Genomic DNA, 13556 nt, shown 5'->3' with positions numbered 1-13556 from the left:
TGGAAAAAAAGCTGCTTTTTGCAGGTATAAATTACACACCAAAAAAAGTGTCCAGATTAAAAGCCCTTTAAATGTTTTTCCAGTTGCATTTGTTTAATGAAATGTTACACCCCCTTTGCCTTGCACTGCTCTGTGAACAGGTTTTTTTAAGTCTGAGGCCAAAATCTTTTTTGGGTAGCTTTGGTGCTCTTGCCAAGACACGTTTATGTAAAGTTCAGGTCCTTTGAAGTCACATCCTTGTTCTCCACAGCTGAAATACTCCTGAGAGCATCTTATACATGGTGCAAAACTGTCAGAGAAGAATGAAGGTGAAAGAGACTGAAAGGATGTGTCCATGAGACTTCACCTTACTCCTGTCTGCAAGTAAGACAGGAGAACAGAGCAGCTGAAAGTCCATGAACAAAATTATTTGATTTACACGGAGAAAATATTTTCAAAACTATGCAGAATTCAGTGCAGAATGTCAAAAGGAAGCCAAAAGAAGCTACATATCAAGGCAAAATGCTGTCTTTAACAACTCAAGGATTTTGATAGCTCTGACCCTGGGCCACCAGGCCAGGGCAGACCCTGTTTGCTGCTGGTCTCTGCTGGCAGGGAATGAGCCACCAAAGGCTTTGCTTTTTGCTCTGTTATTGACTCACTCGACCGGGCAGCAATAAAACCCCCACGGTGGGTTGTGACACAACCTTAATGTTTGCTTGGACACTTTGACCTGCACACAGAGGGGAGGCTTTGGGCAGGAGCAGGAGGTGGTGCTGGACAGCCTGAGCATGGTCCTGCCCTCTGTCCTGCCCATGGCTGGTGCTGAGCACCTCTGCTGTGAACACAGGCTGAGAGAGCGGGGCTGGGCTGTTCAACCTGGACAAGAGAAAGTTTCAGGGACACCTTATAGCACCTTCCAGTCCCTAAAGGGGCTACAAGAGAGCTGGAAGAAGGACTTTAGACAAGGGCAGGGAATGTCTTTAAACTGACAGAGGGCGGGTTTAGATTAGATATAGGAAAGAAATTTTTGACTGTTGGGGATGATGAGGCACAGGTTACCCAGAGCAGCTGTGAATGCCCCATCACTTGAAATGTTCCAGGCCAAGCTGGATGGAGCTCTGAGCATCCTGGTGCTCCTGAAGGTGCCCCTGCCCAGGGCATGGGGAATTGGAACTGAATGATTTGAAGGTCCTTTCCAACTCAAACCATTCCAATAGTATCCCTATTTTCTCTTTTCTGATTTTGTTTTCTAAACAAAGCTGAGAGCTCATGTGGTTGCGGTATTGTAGCCACAGCCTGACCACAATGGTTTGGTGTCCTCTTGCTCATGGTGGTGTGGAATAAAGCACAGAAAGTGCCTGGAAGCCCCAGCTATGGGGCTGGACTGTGGGAACTGGGAATTCTGGCTATGGGAGCTGGGCATCCCGATTGAGAGAGCTGGATATCCCGGCTAAGGGAGCTGGGTATCCCGGCTGAGAAGCCGCTGAGTGAGGGGGCTGCTGAGTTTAAATTACTGCTGGGGATTCTGCAGTGCACACGTTACAATCGGTTAAAAGTACTAAACCGAAAATGAATGGTCTTATTCTGGCGTAATTGGTTGAAAAATTCCCTGTGGGGATGGGTTTGCCCGAGGGGTGGCTGGCTGGGAGCGGAGCCGCGGGGCGATGGGAAGCAAAGGCACCGAGAAAGGCTTCAGCGACTCGAGGTGCGAAACTTCGCCGCGTAATCTCTCCCTGCCGGCACCTGTGCCCGAGGGCGGAGACGGGCGAGCGTCCCGGCGGCAGCGGAGGAGGGCGGGGTGCGGGCCCGGCGGGGCTGCGGGTCCGGCGGGGTGCGGGTCCCGCGGGGAGGCCGGGCGGGGCTGTGGTCCCGGCGGGGTGCGGGTCCCGGCGGCAGCGGAGGAGGGCGGGGTGCGGGTCCCGGGGGGGCTGCGGGTCCGGCGGGGCTGTGGGCCCGGCGGGGTGCGCGTCCCGGGGGGGCTGCGGGCCCGGCGGCTCCGAGCGGGGACCCCCGCCCGCCCCCGCGCCGCGCCGCCCGCCGCCGCCGCGCGGTGGCGCCATCGGCCCGGAGAGCGCCTCAGTGCCCCCGGCGCGCACCGGGCACCCCCGCCCGGCCCCCCCGCTCCGCCCCGGGCAGGGCGGCGGCACCGCCGGGGAGGGGGCGGCGGGCTCGCCCCGGGACGGGCCGGGCCGGGCCGGGCCCGGGGGTGAGAGCTGCCGTCGGGGCGGGAGGAGGAGGAGGAGGGGCCCCGGCGGCGGTGGGCAGAGGCGCGCATGGAGCGGCCGGGAAGCAACGGCAGCTGCCCAGGCTGCCGGCTGGAGGGGGGCCCGGCGGCGGGAGCCGCCACCGGCCTGGCGGCCGTGCTTATCTTCACCATCGTGGTGGACGTGCTGGGCAACGCGCTGGTCATCCTGTCTGTGCTGCGGAACAAGAAGCTCCGCAACGCCGGTGAGCGCGAGGCGGGCGCGGGGCGGGCGCGAGGGGCGGGCGGAGCGGAGCGGCCCCAGCGGAGCGGAGCGGAGCGGCCCCGCTCCTCACCTCACCTCACCGCTCCTCACCTCACCGCTCCTCACCGCACCGCACCGCACCGCGCCCCGGGCTCCGCCGGCCCGGCCCCGCACGGCCCCGCTGCTGGCGGGACAGGAGCCCGCGGGCGGCGGCGAGAGCAGAACGGCACCGGGGCGGTGAGGGCACCTCCGCTGGGGAGCCCCGGGCCGGTCTGCCCCGGCCGAGGGCTCCGAGCTGCCGCTGAGCCGCAGCAGTGCCCGCCCGTCGCTTCCCTCCGGTGGCCGGGCTGCCGCGGGGCTCCCGGCTCGCTCTCTGCCCGTCCCGTCCCGCTGCTGCTGCTGTCCTCCGACTTGTCGAAACTTTTGTCCCCCAGAGGCAGCTGCAGACGGAGGAGCCAGCTCAGGTAAAACCCACGTCCCTTCAGCGAGCCACGCTGGGAGAAGCGGGGCAGAGGTGCAGGTGAGGACGACTCCGAGAGCCGCGTCAGGTGCTGAGCAGGAGAGCTCGGGTTTTTAGACAAGTCCATTACAACGTTGAACACTTGCTTTGTGTTCCAGCCTTTCAGTGTTTTAGTATTTTTATTACAAACCTGCTGTGCTGAAAGCACAGTGAAGAATTTACGTCTTTTTTCCACGGGTAACTTGGAAGTCTGCCTTGTAGCCTTATGTATTGACTTCCCTAGTGAATTCATCTAGGAAAATTGTTAAACTGATACTATTCAGTATTTTCAAGAAGGCTGTATTATTTGAGAATGTAAATTACTTTCTTTCAAAGTCTTGTTATTTTAGCAAAGAAATACTGGATATCTGTATTAACAGAGAACTTATCCTGGATATAAGTTGCTCTGTAAGGAGTTTGAAGTAGTCTGTGTAGTGCTGCTTATATTGAACCATAGAGTATGTTTTACTGAGAACTATATCACTGTCTGCTTTTATAGAGAGAGACATAAAATGACCTTCAGTTTTATAGCTTGTAAAGTGGCTTTAATGAAATATCTGTGGTGTTTACGATGTGCAAGTTGCAAGTATTTTGAGATGCTGATGTCTCACTGTCCCTCTCAGTCTCCTGTAAATAAGCAGTAACTCAGCAAGGTTCAGTAAAAGTACCGGATAGATAAGGCTGAGAGGACAATTTCACTCCAGTGCCTCTAGCATTTGATTGATTTATTAATGAAAGAAAGCACAGAAATGGCCATTGGCTTGGGCAGGCACTGAATGCAGTGACCCTGAATAGTGAGTTGCTTTTTAACTGGTACATAAAATGCTGCCCATAGCTACACAGACAGGCTGTGCTGGGTTTATGAGAAACTGCAGTATAGCTGGAAAAGCTCTTCTCTTCAGCTTTGCTTTTGTGGGTGCTGCAAGCCAGTAATCGGTGGTTCTGGGGAAGAAAAGCACCCTGCCCTTCTCCCAAGATAACTAGCTGTTTATGTTATCTGGCTGCCAGCAGATTTGAAGCTATTAACAGCTTTTATTACCTTTCGATTCGTTTATCACTTGAATGCATTTCATGTTTTGAGACTTCCTCCACTGTGAGTGGAGTTAAAGCTCCCGTGAAAGTGAAAAAGAACAGCTTTGTGTTGAAGTGATCACGGAGATATTTTCCAGATCTTAGTCCTTGTCAGTAGCCTGTTGTCTGCTCTCTGTACGAGCTGTCGGCGTGTAGGAATAAAGTCAACACAAGTGCAAACAGTGCTAACCTTCCTGATCTGAGGGGACGTGGCTCTTGTTGCAGACAGAACGTGAGTGTGACTAGTGGGGAATTCAGTGTGACAGACTTTGAAGCTGTGGCAAGTCCCAAGACCCATCCTGTTTTGTTCACCTGAGCACTGCTCCTGCTTCTGTCACAGCCTAAACTGGGAATTCCTGTGCTAAATCGCAGAGGGGTTCAGCAGCAGGGGGCTGAGGTGGTCAGGCCAGTGGTGGTGGTGATTCAGTAAAGTAAAATGTCTAACCTGCATCTGAGTGTTGTCATCTTGTGTTGCTAAAAAGATCATATGTGCTTAGGGTATCCAGGCAGTCCTGCATATCTCTGTGTTGGGATGTAAGCAGTCTGCCAGCCTCCCTGGATGCAGGACAAAAAGTCAGGGATCTCAGCTCAGTTCATGCTCCTCCTGACATGTGAGCAGCCACGTGAATGAGAGGGGCTCATCTGGAGCCCAGCAGCCAGATTGAGGTCCTTTGGACAAAGAGTTTATCTGCTCATGTGCAAATACAGCCTAAGCCAGTTCAATAAATGGAAAGGGCACCTGTGATGGCTGTGTCAGCTCCTGCCAAATCCTGGAAGGACCAAGTCTTCCGTTTCTGGAGCAAGCTCACGCAAGGTCACCCAGCTGGAGCTAAAACTGTATTGTCAGGATAAGCTGGGTTCAGGCTGGGATGTGTAACTGGCGCTGCTTCAGGAGCTGTGGTGGGTGTCACTCTTGTGAGGTGGGGTTTTTGGTCTGTTACGCTGGATGCTTTTGAAGAACTTGTCCCTTGTCACTTCAGCACTGCCCACAGCTGCAATGGCACATAGCCACAGGAGTGTGACTGTTGGGCAGCACCTCACATCAGCATTTGCCTGGAACTGAACAAAGAGAAGGAGGTGAGTGGTGCCTGTGGGCAGAAGAATCTGGGATTCACTGAAACCCCCGGGTGTGCTCTGTGGTAGACAACTCACATCCACAGCTGGCTGTTCAGCCAGTCATGCTGGACAATGTCTGGTGTTGGGCTTTCCTACATCCAGGGTTACCTGGACACTTGGAGATATTTGTGTGGTCAGAGAGGTTCAAAAAAAGCTCCAGGCTTTGGTCTGTATGTCCACAGTGCAGGGCAGTGACATGATTGAGGGTGAAGGGTGTGAGGCGTAACCCTGCTCCTCTCACAGGAAAGATGTCTCTATGTTTCTATGGGAGGGGCAAAGTTTTTTGGCAGCTGAAAACTTTGACAAACCTGATCATCCTTCTATTGCTCTGGACACTGGGGGAGTTGGGAAGAGCAGAGAAATCACCCTGCTTCTCTTTCCATCTGGGAAGGTGTAAGGTAAGTTGGTGTGCCCAGTGTTGTTACTGGGAGGTGCCCAGAGTGCTGAGCACAGATTGGGACCCAAGTAACAAACAATGGTAGTGAGCTGTGTACAGTGGGGCACGTGCGGGATCAGGACCTGCCGAGGGCTGCTGGCATGGCTGAGTTTACAGCTTTCCATTCTGCCTCTGGCCAGCTTTACAAGTGTGAAAATCAGCTCTAAAACCAGCCAATATTTTTCAATGAGCTAGCCTGCTCCCTAGGCAGAGGCTCTGGCAATACCCTCCTCTAGTTCTTCTGAACTTGCTGCAAACTCAGGCACAAAGCCCAAACGTGCATTCCCCGGAAACCCATGTCTCCCAGCAGTGCTGCCTGGAGCTTTGTGTGCAGAGAGCAATTTCTGCTGCCTCACAGGCCCTTTTTGCTCTTGGGAATGTCATTTCTAGGGATCCAAACCCTCTCTAGGGGCAGGCAGAGCAGGTACAACTCTAATGAGGTCACTGGCTTTTATTCCTTTGGATATACACTATACAGGGCTGTTTGCATAGCGAGGGGATTTTGTTCTTGAACTGTCACCCCAGCCAAAGTCAGGCGTCACATACAAGTCTGGATGTATTATGTCAACAGTTACCTTTGTCAGCCAAATGCAAACTCTCAGAAGAAATCCTAGATCTGTTTGACAAGCCCTGCAGCCAGAAAACTGTGTTGACTAACAGGAGTTGTGTTTCCATCCCTGAGCACGGGCAGGGTGACCAGCCTGCACTGCCCGGGTCAGCCGTTTGCCCTCTGGAAACGCTGGCACTGGGCTAAGTTTTTGTTTGCTTGAGCAGGACTTTTTATTTATTATCCCAAGACCTCTGGAACTTCCTGGCTGGCCTGGGACAGGCTTCTGGTTTGTTTTTTTTTTTGAAGTCAATGTTAGGAATTTGGGTGAGCTCCTTCATAGGCTCTGAGTCCAGGTTTTCTCGTTACAGATGTGAGGATGGTTGGCAGATGGTGCTGGGGATCTTCCCAACTTGCTTCTCAGAGAATTTTGTTATAGCTGAGATTTCAGTCATCCTTATTTGCAAAGATAAAACGTAATACTTGTACTTTCTGTATCATCTATATCAGGATACTTTCACTGTACTTTTTTAGCATCAAGCCTAATGTATTGATAGATTGTTGCTGTTTTCCTGATAGAACTATTGCCTCTGTTTTTTTTAATATCCTTTAGCTTTCTTTATAAAATGTGTTGAATTGTATAAAATTGGCTCTAATTTTATAGTAGATTTAAATTTTTTACTTTTTTTTTTTTAATTTGGCTCTTGTCTTAATTTCTATTTTAAACCAAATATTTTCTAAAAAATATACTGTTGCTTTTCTTGGTGGGAAAGAGGGCTCTACTAAGGCATCTTTAAACATCCTCCAATAAGCATTGTCACACTTACTTATATTTAGATGTTTTCTCTCAGTTATTTTTGTGTCTGGTTCTTTCTAGTTTTGTGAAACTGACCTTTAGGAGATGTTGTTTTGGACCATGTTCTGTTTCCTTACCTCAAATGTAGTTGGGAACTGTGATTGGTTTTCTTCCAGCTACTGCAGGATTTCCTTGTCCTAGAAAGCTATCTATTATATGTAGGTGTTGAGATTTATTTTTTTTTAATTTTTTTTAGCACCACAAACCCTCCAGCATCTGCCATAAGCCTGAAATTCCATCTCTTCTTGCTGTACACTGTGGGTAGATGCTTCAGGAGCTGCTCATCTGTTGCACTGATTCACTTGTCTACAGCAAACTCCTACCAGTGCTGCTGGTGCCCCCAGCCCATGGCCCTGAAGTGAGGGGGGCCCTGCTGCAGGTGGCTGGGCTTTCTGGGGGCTCTGCTGAGGGGAGCAGCCTGTGTGCTGGTTAACCTGTCAGAAGGTTGCTGGCACCCCCTCTGCTGTGGAAGGGTGGCACCCAGCGCCCCTTGCCCTTCAGCAGGGATGGCACCTGTGGCATCGGAGGGGTGAGCTGCTGGCAGATGTCTCTGCTCCAGAGGGGGGCTGTCCATGCCAGGGGTTGTTCTTGGCTTTGTTGCTGTTGCACCAAGAGCTCGGTGGTGAGTTTGCCATCTCGAGCTGACTCCCCCTGTGCCCCAGCCATGGGAGTGGTACCTGCAGCACTGGGGCTGCAGAGGAGCCTGGCTGGGGCTGGGGCTCAGCACAGCGAGGGCCTGGGCTGCAGGGCTGCTGCAGAGAAGTGTTGAGAGGGGGTATGGTGGGCTCTGGGAGCAAGAGGGCAGGGGGGGATGGATCCGTCCCTCTGCTGCAGCCCTCTGCTCTGCAGTGGGTGCTGGAGTGGGGCTGCTGGCTGTGGCGGGGAGGTGGGAGAAGCAGGAGTGACAGTGGGATGAAACCTGTGGGAAAATCAATTAGGATTGAGGTGAAGTGTGAACTTTGAGTGTAATAGGTGTAATAAAGTGGAGAACAGTGTTGACCTGTCTTTTCCTGGAAGATGTCTTGCACAGTGAGACACAGAGACAGGGCATTTGTTTGGGCTGTGTTGGAGCCACAGGCACAGCCCCATGGCCAGACTGATTTGGAGAGGTCTCTGATGGCATCACCTTCACCTGCTCCTGCATTGGTGAGCGTTCAGGCTGCGTTCCCATCCAGGCCCTGGCACATCCCTCCTTCCAGCAGTGCTGCTCTGGGCTCCTCCTGGGCCGTGTCCAGAGTGCCAAGGAGGGGGCTCAGCCCCTGCCCTGTCTTGCTCCAAGTGGCATTTGTGGTCCTGTGCTGTGCTGCTCCCATGCTGTGCTCCCAGGGCTCCAGAGGAAGCAGCAGCTCACTCAGCCATGAGCAGCTCCTAAGTTGCTTTGTAGCACAGTAGCTTCAGAAATATTTCTAAATTGGTCCTTCATGTAGCTCCTTTGGGGTTCCCAAGGGGATTCCATCCCATCAACTCTGTGAGGTCAAAGCTTCCAATATTTGGGTTTGGTTTTTTTTTTTTTTTCTTTTCTATTTTTTTTTCCAGGGAAAAAAGTCTTTATGTAGATGTGAGTATTTTTAGGAATGCTGGATCTCAGGAGCCCCTTTGTGAAACTCTGTGTAACTCCCAGCAGAAATTTTTGGTCCTCCCACTCCAAACTCAGGGTTGGAGCAGGACTTGAACACAGCACTGTAAATCATGGATGTGTGGCTGGGGAGTGGAGCTGAAGCACTGTTAGTCATTCAGTAAGTCAGCAGTGCTCAGCATGCACTTCAGGTGTACCAGTGGTTTGGGAGCCAGATGGTATGTGGTCAAGTGATAAATACATGATTCGAGAGGAATTGTCATGGTTTGATGCTGGCCCAGTGCCAGGCACCCACGAGAGTCTTTTGCTCACCCTCCCCTGCTACAGCTGGGCAGTGGAGAGGGGGAAAAATAATTGACAAACATTTCGTGAGTGAGATAAGGACCAGGAAAAACACTTAAAGGACAAAACAGGCTCAATTTATGGTTGCAAAATGAATTTATTACTGACAAGATCAGAGGAGGATAATGAGAAGTAAAACAAACCCCTAAAACACTGCTTCCCCCAGCCCCTGGCTCCTTCTGACTGACAGGGCAGGGAGACAGGGCATGGGGGTTTGTTCAGCTCATCATTGAGATTTTCTGCTGCTGCTCAGGGAGAGGAGCCCTTCCCCTGTGAGACTGTGGGGTCACTCCCACGGGAGACAGTTCTCCTTGAACTTCTCCAGAGTGGGTCCACTTTCATGAGCAGCAGCCACGCCACACCTGCTGCAACATGAACTCCCCTACGGGCAGCAGCCCTCCCAAAACTGCTGTGATGTGGCTCTCTCTTCCCATGGGGTGCAGCCCTCCAAGGACAGACTGCTCCAGCCTGGAAGAAGGGTCCCTCTTTCTCCATCAGGTCTTCCACTGGATCACAGCCTCCTCCAGGCACCCACCTGCTCTGGTGTGGGCACCTTCCCCTATGGGCTGTGGGTGGGTCTCTGCATCCCCTGTGGATCCCCACAGGCTGTGGGTGGGTCTCTGCATCCCCCTGGATCCCCACAGGCTGTGGGGGAGTCTCTGCATCCCCCTGGATCCCCAGGGGCTGTGGGTGGGTCTCTGCATCCCCCTGGGATCCCCACAGGCTGTGGGTGGGTCTCTGCATCCTCCCTGGGATCCCCACAGGCTGTGGGTGGGTCTCTGCATCCCCCTGGATCCCCAGTGGCTGTGGGTGGGTCTCTGCGTCCCCCTGGATCCCCAGGGGCTGTGGGTGGGTCTCTGCATCCCCCTGGATCCCCAGGGGCTGTGGGTGGATCTATGCACCCCCCTGGATCCCCACAGGCTGTGGGTGGGTCTCTGCACCCCCTTGGATCCCCACAGGCTGTGGGTGGGTCTCTGCATCCCCCTGGATCCCCACAGGGTGTGGGTGGGTCTCTGCATCCCCCTGGATCCCCACAGGCTGTGGGTGGGTCTCTGCATCCCCCTGGGATCCCCACAGGCTGTGGGTGGGTCTCTGCACCCCCCTGGATCCCCACAGGCTGTGGGGGAGTCTCTGCATCCCCTGTGGATCCCCACAGGCTGTGGGGGAGTCTCTGCATCCCCCTGGATCCCCACAGGCTGTGGGTGGGTCTCTGCATCCGTCTCTGCATCCCCCTGGGATCCCCACAGGCTGTGGGGGAGTCTCTGCATCCCCTGTGGATCCCCACAGGCTGTGGGTGGGTCTCTGCATCCCCCTGGATCCCCACAGGCTGTGGGTGGGTCTCTGCATCCCCCTGGATCCCCACAGGCTGTGGGGGAGTCTCTGCATCCCCCTGGATCCTCACAGGCCGTGGGTGGGTCTCTGCATCCCCCTGGATCCCCACAGGCTGTGGGTGGGTCTCTGCATCCCCCTGGATCCCCACAGGGTGTGGGTGGATCTGTGCATCCCCTTTGAATCCCCACAGGCTGTGGGTGGGTCTCTGCATCCCCCTGGATCCCCACAGGGTGTGGGTGGGTCTCTGCATCCCCCTGGATCCCCACAGGCTGCAGGGGCTCAGCTGCTTCACACTGGTCTCAGCATGGCTGCAGAGCAATCTCATGCCTGGAGCGCCTCCTCCCCCTCCTTCTCCACTGACCTTGGTGTCTCCATCTTGTTTTCCCTCACATGTTCTCACCTCCTCCTCTGACTAGAAGCAAAACCTGTGACTTTGTTTTGATTTCATTCTTAAATGTGTCATCACAGAGGCATTACCAGCCTCTCTCACTGGCTCAGTTTTGGCCAGCAGCCTGTCCATCTTCGGAGCCGTCAGAGCTTGGCTCTGCTGGACATGGTGGAAGCTTCCAGGAGCTTTTCACAGGAGCCATCTTTGTGACTCCCCTGCTACCAAAAACCAGGCTGAGCAAAACCAATGCACCATGAATCAGGTTTCCACTAGAAACAGTAATTCTGGCATTTCTGAACTGAAGATTATTTGTCTTTGCAGTGTTTGACAAAAGTTCTGTTACACATGGGAAACAGGTTGAAATTAGTTGAAACAAAACTCCTGTTATTAGGCAGATCTGTGCAGGTTTGTGTCTTGTATCGTGTCAAATAACACCCTGCCTCCCCAGCTGGCCACCCTATGGACAAGAGATCAACCCGTGTTCAGCACACTGCTGAGCTCCTGTTCTCCCTTTCTTAATCCCTCCTAGCCCTGTGCCCTTCCCTGTCTCTACCAAAGGCTCTTCTTTTCTTTTCAGCCCCAAAGAGCATTGCTGCCCAAGGACTTGATGTTCCTAAAAAATCTCAAGAGCCAAGTACTGGCGTAGATAATGGTAAATAATTAATTACCTTGCAGACAGTCCTTCAATATGAGCTGGAACATCTTTCAGGAAAAGGGAAGGTGGGCATATGTGCTCAAAGTAACTGTTCCCTGTGATTAATTAAAAGGCTTAGAAGGACAACTGTCATGTCATGCCCTATAAATAAAATGGAAATTAATTCAGAGATGGGTTATGTATACTTTTATCTTTTTTTTTTTTTCATTTTGTTTGCATTTTGTTGTTTGCCTTTTGTTTACTTTTGTCTCTCTGTGCAGGATGTTTAATTCCTTCCAAGTCTGTCCCACAGCAGAGAGCAGGGGTGGAGGAGGACAGGGCAGTCCTTAGGAGAAGGCTGTGCCACAATCCCAGGACAGTCTTGTCTGATGGTACTGCTTTTTCTGGTACTGAGCAGGCTCACAGCCTGCAGTTCCCATGGGCTTTATGAGCTGTAACTTAAATGCAGTTTAACATATTTCATCTTACTCTTAGCCTGTTGTGTGGCCTTCAGATCTCAGCTGAGAGTTTTATTTCTGCAGGTACTGCAGTAGAAAATAGATCAAATTGAATCTGAATGGGATGGGTGAAATCCACAGCAGCGTGGCATTTGGATGCATTGGGAAATGGAGCCCTGGCTGTGCTGGCCAGGGAATGCTGCCTGACAGCCAGGTGGGAGGGAGCAGCATGAGCCAGGATGGGGCACAGGGCTCCTCTGGTGGCCTCAGCTCTGCCCTACTCGTGAGGAGATTCAGAAGGAGCAATTTAGGAAAGGGAGAGATGTTCTCCAGGTGGTCCAGGATTTTCCAGTGACTTGTGCAGAGTTACTAACTTTCTGTCCTGTGTCCCTAAGGGGAGGAGATGCTGTTCCTTTAGGTGACCACTGCAGCTTAGGCTGTCCCTGGACTTGCATACAAACATGGCATAGGAGGGTTTGTGGAGTGAACAGCACATAGAAGGTAAGAGAGAGTAGAAGTCTGGAGTCCTGGTGCCTGGGTATGGATTTGGGCTCTGCCTTTAGGGTAGAACTATGGGAGACTGGGAGATGCTGATCTCTGCCCAGGGGTGGTTCTTCTGCACGCACCCAATCCACCTGCTTCTCCTGCTTTCATCTGCTGGCCAGTCAATGGCAAGAGCCATCCAGATCTCACTGGGTCAGTTCTTTGGCCCTCGGTCCCACCTGCAGGTTGCTGAAATAGCCCTGCCCAGTCCTTTTTAGTGGCTTGCATTGGCAGCACTCAGCTTTGGGGCTTCATGGGCCAATGGAGGGTCCCTGGCTCATAGGGGAGCAGGGTCAGGATCAGCAGGAAGGATCCAGGCTTGATGGGAGCTGTGTTTTTAAGGCACGCTGATGGAGCAGGGAGTGTGTGAGGCTCCTGCTGGTGTCCCTGAGGGAGCAGTGAGACAGGGATGGCAGCATGGTGGCACTTCCCTTGTGCTGCTGTCAGTTTTTCTTGGCTGGTTTCTAGGAAAATGGATTATACCACATTCAAAATATTCACTACTGGATTTAATAATATTTCAAAAATAACTTAAATGTATTTCTTTCAGAAGTGGTATTCCATGGAAATCCTTTCTGTTTATCTGCTGGGATTGCCAAACACGTACTCCAAGGCCAGCATCTACACAAGTAATTGCTTTTTTAAACAGAATGGGAGAACAATAGCCTGTGTCATTAGCTGGCCCCGAGCTGTCTGAGGACAAGGGCTGTGCATTGTGTCATTCCCTACCTGCAGCTTTTCCCTGAAGCTGTCTGGGTCATATCTCTGTGTTGGCTCTGCCAGAGGTGCCTCAGGGAGCAGAGCCAGGGCTGAATGGCTGGGCAGTCTCCCTCTACCACTGCACCTTTTCCAGCTGAGTTTGTTCTTCAGCCTCAGTACCTCTAGAGACAATTCTTCAGTCTCTACATGTCAACGTCCTCCCTCCTCATCTTTGAGGTGCTCTGGAACTTTCTGAAGTGTTTCACTTGTGGAGTGCTGGGAAGGTGGTGATCTCTCAACACTGGCCTGATGGCTTCTTTGCAGAGCTGACATGAGCCAGCCCAAATAACAGCAAACTTCTGTGACTGATTGCCCAGCCAGGTGAAGTTTCCCAGCCTTACAGCACCCCAGGACACGCCTGTGGCTTCTCTGTGTGTTAAGGGAGGAGGTGAGAGCTTAAACTCAGAGTTTGGCCAGTGGTGCTATGAAGATGTGGGCGTGAAGTGCATTAGCTTTCCCTCAAGGGTAGCAAACACCCTTTCCAATTCCTGGTACAGAGATTGAAAGCAAGTCATGACAACACAGAATATTCCTGGAAGAGGTTTCCAGTAGCATTTGGAGTAGTCTGGA

General features: G+C 52.5%; 1 protein-coding gene across 1 annotated transcript in view; it reads left to right on the top strand.

The window, feature by feature from the left end:
• Window positions 1-2255: 2255 nt before the first annotated feature.
• Window positions 2256-13556, top strand: part of GPR50 (G protein-coupled receptor 50) — a 44607-nt gene continuing 33306 nt past the window's right edge. Inside the window, exon 1 of the mRNA XM_058032557.1 lies at window positions 2256-2430. Coding sequence (XP_057888540.1) covers window positions 2256-2430 — 175 coding nt within the window. The remainder of the gene's footprint in view (window positions 2431-13556) is intronic.

Source organism: Melospiza georgiana, chromosome 12, assembly GCF_028018845.1.
Source record: "Melospiza georgiana isolate bMelGeo1 chromosome 12, bMelGeo1.pri, whole genome shotgun sequence".
Lineage (NCBI taxonomy): Eukaryota > Metazoa > Chordata > Aves > Passeriformes > Passerellidae > Melospiza > Melospiza georgiana.
The sequence above is the reverse complement of the archived record's forward strand: the minus strand, read 5'-3'. Positions and strand labels throughout refer to the sequence as shown.